A 7,019-nucleotide genomic window follows, 5' to 3' on the forward strand; every position below is an offset into this window, starting at 1 on the left:
CGAATTTGCTTCGTCAGATAATTACTATCACGTAATCACATAAATATAAATGAAATATATTAGGTTTAATTACTTTTCAAATGGCTGAGTGGCATCAATGCTCTTCTTACGCAGATATTAATTTAGGCCTATAAAGGAAGCAAATCCTGCAGGCTCATAGCCAGCCTATTGAAAGGGGTGTTTCTTTTTTCTGAAAAAGTAGACCTTTTTTTGCAGTTATTCACCTTATTTTCTATTTAATTGTGTATTTTAGTGACATTTTTAGAACTAATCTTTGCTGGATCAGCTTGTCGGATGGTGATCATACACCACACTTTTTTTTATGATGCACCAAATATATTTCATACAATTTTGTCAAAGTGCTCACCATATTATTTTACTATTTCTTTGCAAACTTGGATTTAAACTGTAAGTTAATCCAGTTTTATAATATTGTTATGAGAGTAGCATTAAAAAATGAATAAAGAAATATAAATATATATATATTAAATACAAATTTATTATCATATATCATTAAAAAATAGGAATCTGGTACTTGTTTAACTGTAGCCTATGGGCAAATAAAAAATGTCCAGCTCATTAAACTTGCCTCAGTCAGAATTTGGCTACTTGGCTACTGGGTGGTGGTAGTTGTAATATAAGAAAATTAAAATTATAATGAACAATTTAATTAGTCTTAAAGCCTTCTTCTATCTAGAGACCACCCGGACCCCCACTGGCTACAGGCCTGGACTGTATGATATTCTTACTCAACACGTTTAAGTTCACAAAAAACTGATCTGTACAAATATCAACACTCAGAATAAGCTACACATTACCACATCAAAAATAAAATCTACATCTTTTAATTAAAATAATTTTAATAAATCATTAATTAACATAACTTCATGATAAATAAATGTGTGTGACACTGTAGCATCTCAATTTGTAGGTCAAAGTTAAACCCTCTGTTTTCAGATCTACTCTAGCCTTATCTACTGAGAACTGTTTAGAAATGTGGTTTGACCTGTTTGCTGGACAAAAGCGCATGCTTTATAAACATGCGGTTTCAGTAACTGTGATTGGCTGATAGCACCATGAGAACGGACATCATCAAACTGTTTGCTTGACCAGTCATCAGATAGGTTAAGTGTGAAAAGCATCAAACAAGATTCTCACAAGTCACGACTGTTAAGTTGATATATCGTAAAATATGTGCAGTTAAAAAGCTGCAACCTTAACCAAGAAAAAAAAAAAGATTACATTTATCATTGTCTTCAAAAAAAACATGTCAACAATTACAGCAGTGTTTCTCAACCATGCTCCTGGAGGACCACCAACACTGCCGGTTTTGGATGTCCTATTTGTCTTTCACACCTATTACAGCTCTTTCAGTTTCAGCTAATGAGCTGATGATCTGAATCATCTGTGTTTTGTTAAGGAGAGATGGAAAATGTGCAGAGCTGGTGGTCCTCCTGGAACTTGGTTGAGAAACTGGATTACAGGACAGTGTAATCCGGGTCAGGCCCGTAGCCAAGGGTAGTTCGAAAGACAAGGGTCCAGAATTTGTCCCATACATGTGCTCATTTGTCCTTATTTGACTGCTATTCCATCATAAATTGTGAAAATAACCAATCGAAGGAGGCTTTAAGACCAAACGGAATCCTCTGTTGGGTGTTGTAACTTCAGTTACACAGTTTTGGCCAATGCTAACAAATATTTTTCATGAGTCCAACATCTGGGCAAGAAAACAGACAATCTGACGAAAGTAAAGTCATCTTCAACCACTGACCTACTGTATTGTTGTTAAATAGTGAAAACAATTTGCAAGTTACCTTTATTCTAAATTTTAGACGTGTAAAGCACCAAAGCGGCCCATATTAAAGTTATTTTAATACTAATCAGGCTATTGTTGTTATCCATGAGTTTTAATTGAACTAGAAAAATCTAGAAAAATTTGTGAAGCTATATATTATTATTGTTTATTTAATTGTTATTTTTTTATTCAAATAGCCAAATACTAACAGAGGAAAATTGAATGTGCTGGCCAGACTGTTGTTTGCCTAATAAATGAAAAAAAAGGCTAGTTTTTAATAAAAAATTAACAAATCCTTTTTTTCCCCCAATGGTAAATCATTTAATAAATTGTAAGAATTGACTTTTATTTTAAATTGTAAAGAAAATGTTTTGGTACATCAAAAAGTATAGTTCTGATGACCATCTGATAAGCTATTCAAACAAAAAAGTGCGCAAAATATAACTAAAATGTAGTATTTAAACCTCCTAATTAAACAGAAAATGAGGTGAATAACCCCAAAAAAGTCCACTTTTTGAGAAAAAAGAACCACCCCTTTTACCAGGCTGCAGGTATGTCCAAACTCAGTCCTGGAGGGCCAATGGCCTGCATATTTTAGTTACAACCCCAATTAAACACACCTGAAGCAGCTAATCAAGCTCTTTCTAGCTTTACTTGAAACTTAAAGGGAGGAGTGTTGAAGGAAGTTGGAGCTAAACTATGCAGGACACTGGCCCTCCAGGACCGAGTTTGGACACCCCTGGTCTAATTATCAGACTAATTAATTTCTAATGCGTTTAGAAGTCAATTTGATGTCGTTTTGACATCAGGGTAGTTTGCATGCATTGTTGGCTTACGAATAAAAATTCAGATTAATACATTTTTTCCTTTATACATTTTGTGTCGTTATTTTGGTGCAAGGACATCAATGTGTGGATGTCAAATAGACGTCAAGGTTTTAATCTCAAATTGATTTTCAACTTTAATTGAAATATTTTTATTGAAGAAAAATAAAATTTTCTTATGTATAGGCTTTAATTTTCTCTAAAGATGATTGACACTTTGAATATTTTGCTCTTTGATAAACTGCTTGTTTTATCCCTGATTTGGATAAAAGCGTCTAATGACATGTAAATGTTTTCCCCTATTCTAAATACTATTAATGTTTTAGAATTTGATAGCTAAACAAATAAGATAATTTCTATACATTGTGTCGTTATTTTGGTGGTCAAAATGACTTCAATGTGTGGATGTTGAAGGATAGCATTTTTTATTGTTAGGCTTTGTTAACATTTGCTAATAAATACAGACATAAAGGGTTTCTTTTTTGAGGAATTAACTGCTATATGATTGCTGAAGGTTGCTGAGAACAGTACATTCTGTTATTGGGTATGGGTGTATAAAAGTGCAGATAGTTTTGAGGATGACAGAATGTATGAGCTGTGTGTACGTGCTCTGAAACATCTGCAAGGTCAACTGTCAAGAGAAGATACATAGATACCAGAAAGAGGAACGTCTGGTGGCTGAATAGTCAAACTGTCAAGGCGACACCATATAAATCAAAGAGGCTTGGGATTAGATAATGTGCGAAAGACAGTATAAAAGCATGAAGGAGAGCCTAAAAAAAATCAGAGCTGAACTGAGGTTACATCTCTCCTGCGCAGAACTTGTACTCTCTAACTTCTTGCATTCAAAATAAAACTTCTTAATTTTCAACTCAGATCTCCGTCAATTTTTGAACATGCAATGGACCATTTGAGTCCTACAATGTCAAATAGACAAAGTTTTTGATCTCAAATTGAATTTCAATTTTAATTTCAATATTTTTATTGAAGGAAAATAACATTTTCATTCAATACAACAATAAACATTACAGTGTCCTTCTTTCTATTTTATTGTTTTGACCCAAGCCCCACTCCTTAACATGACCTGAACATCCCAAGGTAGTTTAACACAATAATTAGGGTCAAATACAATAATTAAACAGTCTGGAGTCATGCATGTCCTTTGATTTTTAATTTCGTGTTTTTAGATGTCGTTTTGACATCAAGAGAGAGTTGTAAATCGTCAAAGGAGACAGATTAACATTTAAAGAACAACATGAATAGTTTACATGTGCACTCGGTGGTTAAAAAAAAAACTTCTGGGTGGGGGGTGATGATGGAAACACGTAACAGCAGATTATTATCACTGACCTTTGAATAATCTAATTAATCACAGAAGTGTTCACATAAGCGCTCTTATCTGAAGACGGTTGGCATGTTTGCTTTGTTTTTCTTATGGCAAATGGCTGGTAAGTAGCATACTTTTAATACTTCAATTCAATACAAATACTCTTTTTGCAGTAAACTACATTGAAATACTGAGTTATAGTTCACACAATTCAATCCTTATTTATTCCTTACTTTCCACATCTCTTTGTAATGATTACAAATTAGTGATCTTAAATCAAAAATAAATACTTTATCTGTTATTTGTCCTGTTTAATTGTGTTTAGGTGTGTTTGGTGTGTCAGTGACAGAGGGAGATTCAGTCACTTTACACACCGGTCTCACTGAACTGATGAATGATGATCAGATTCTGTGGAGATTTGGAGCTGAAAACACTTTAATAGCAGACATCAATGTAATGGTCAACAGACTCACTGTATATAATGAAGTTCTCAATGGGAGATTCAGAGACAGACTGAAGATGGACCATCAAACTGCATCTCTGACCATCACAAACATCACAACTGAACATGCTGGAGTTTATAAACTAGAGATCATTGGAGCAAATCGATCATCAAAAACTTTCGGTGTCTCTATATTTGGTAGGTAAAGATTCATTCAGTCTTATTTCAGTCAGACTGTCCAGACTTATGAAATACTCAGGAGTGTGGGGCTATCCTGGATTCATAAACAAGGGCCGATTTAACTAATAAGCGAGGTAAGCGGCCGCTTAGGGCCCCAGGAAATCTAGGAGCCTCCAATAAATATTTAGAAGTGTAAATTATACCTATAAACTATATACAGTTGAAACCAGAAGTTTACATACACTGTATAAAAAGGCACATAAGCATTTTAAAAAAAAAAGTCAGATGTTAATGTGACTAAACTTTTTCTCTTTTAGGTAAGTTAGGATTATCACATTAGTTTCTGTAATGATTAATAGCAGAATAATGAGAGAGATATTTTTTGAGAAATTGTTATAACTTTTCTTGAAAGTCCAGTTTTTATACAATAAGGTTATCATGCCTCTGAAAAAGCTCAGATGATGGTGTCAAGGTTTTGGAAGTCTCTGATTGGCTAATTGACAACATTTGAGTTAATTAGGGGTTAACTGTACAATAGTATTTAAGGAAAACCTCAAACACACTGCTTCCTTGTGTGACAACATGGGAAAATCAACAAGCCAGAATCAACAAAAAAGCCAGATTACAATTAGCTAAATTACACTGGGTAAAGACTCATTTTTGGAGACATGTCCTGTGGTCTGATGGAACTAAGATTGAACATTTTGGCCTTAATGACCAGTGTTACATTTGGCGGACAAAGGTGAAAGCTTACAAGCCTAGGAACACCATCCCAACTGTGAAGTATGGGGGCGGCAGCATCATGTTGTGGGGCTGTTTTGCTGCAGGAGGGACTGGTGCACTTCACAGAATTGATGGCATCATGAAGAGAGAACATTATGTAGAAATACTGAAGCAACATCTCAAGACATCAGCCAGGAACCTAAAACTTGGCCACAAATGGGTCCTCCAAACAGACCGTGACCCTAACATTAGTTAAAATGTGCTTTAAGGACAATAGAGTGAATGTTTTGGAGTGGCCATCACAAAGCCATGATCTCAATCCTATAGAAAATTTGTGGGCAGAGTTGAAAAAGCTTGTGCGAGCAAGACAAATCTGACTCAGTTACACCAAATCTGTCAGGAGGAATGGGCCAAAATGAGAAGCTTGTGGAAGGATATCCAAAACACTTGACCAAAGTTATACAGTTTAAAAGCAAAGCTAAAAAATACCAAGGAAATGTGTGTAAACGTTTGACTGTCTAGAAATTAATAATGTATCTAAAAAAAATTATTTCATTATTACACTGAAAAAAATTATTCAAAGATGATTCCTTTGATTTACTCAATTATTTTATGTTAAGTGGTTGTAAACAATTTATTTGGGGCTGAATTTAAACAAACAAATTAAGTTGAACATTGCTCAATTTAATTTGTTTGTTTAAATTCAACATAAATAAATAGTTTGCAGCAGTTTTGCATGCAACACGTTTTTCAGTGTATGACATTTAGCAAATGTAAATGATTTAGGTAATCCTAACGGACCTAAAATAGTAAACGTTTAGTATGATTTACCATCAGACATTTAAAAAAAAATTGGTTATGTTCCTTTTTTTAGAGTGTATGTTAACTTCTGGTTTCAACCGTATAACATCGTTTTCTATCATATTGTGTATAGTTAGAGTCAAACAAATACATTTTACTTGAATAAATATTATTTAATACATTCTAAAATATAATATTATGATAATAATGTAACGTAATAATAATATTACAAAATAAAAATATCCACCACCCCCAATCATGGAGCAGTTCAGCAGTCAAATTTATTAAAAATATATATTATTTGTAGTTGTAAATTCACTTTAAGAAAACTAATCATTTAAAACGTAGAGATTGCATTAAGAGAAAACATAAAAAAGAAGATTGAGTGATATAAAAAAACAGCAAAATAAATAAACATTATACAAAAGTAGAAAGGGTGCATTTCAGGACTTGGGCCCCGGCTGGAGTTGCTTACGGCCCCCAATGGCTAAATCTGCCCCTGTTCATTAATATAGATTTGTTGACTTCAAATCCAGCTTAAATTTCCACAACAAAATAATCTAAATATCTTTGGGTGGTGGTAGTTGTAATAGAAGAAAATAATAAACATAAGGTCAAGCACGAACTTGGAACGCTACGCAAGAGCTCGTTTAGCTGTAGCAAACTAGCATTTTTGTCAAAACCTGTGATCTCCACTAGCCTAGCATTCTTCACTGCTGAAAAAACACAGTTTATGCCTTTAGGCCATGTTTTAATGATAGTTTGCTATGATTCTTGGCTGGTCTAATCAGCAAGAACGTACATAAACGGCATAGTTTATAGACATAGACATAAACATTCATTTCCAGCATATGCTGCTTTTTTTCAGCAGGATTAGGTTAGCATGCACTGCCACCTAGTGTAAACCACCACAACTACATCAAAATA

General features: G+C 33.9%; 1 protein-coding gene across 1 annotated transcript in view; it reads left to right on the forward strand.

The window, feature by feature from the left end:
• The first annotated feature begins 4,060 nt into the window (after positions 1-4,060).
• Positions 4,061-7,019, forward strand: part of LOC130216594 (uncharacterized) — a 3,584-nt gene continuing 625 nt past the window's right edge. The window contains exons 1-2 of the mRNA XM_056448488.1: positions 4,061-4,067; positions 4,272-4,586. Of these exons, the coding sequence (XP_056304463.1) occupies positions 4,061-4,067; positions 4,272-4,586 (322 nt within the window). The remainder of the gene's footprint in view (positions 4,068-4,271; positions 4,587-7,019) is intronic.

The sequence above is a fragment of the Danio aesculapii genome, chromosome 22, assembly GCF_903798145.1.
Source record: "Danio aesculapii chromosome 22, fDanAes4.1, whole genome shotgun sequence".
In the NCBI taxonomy this organism is placed as follows: domain Eukaryota; kingdom Metazoa; phylum Chordata; class Actinopteri; order Cypriniformes; family Danionidae; genus Danio; species Danio aesculapii.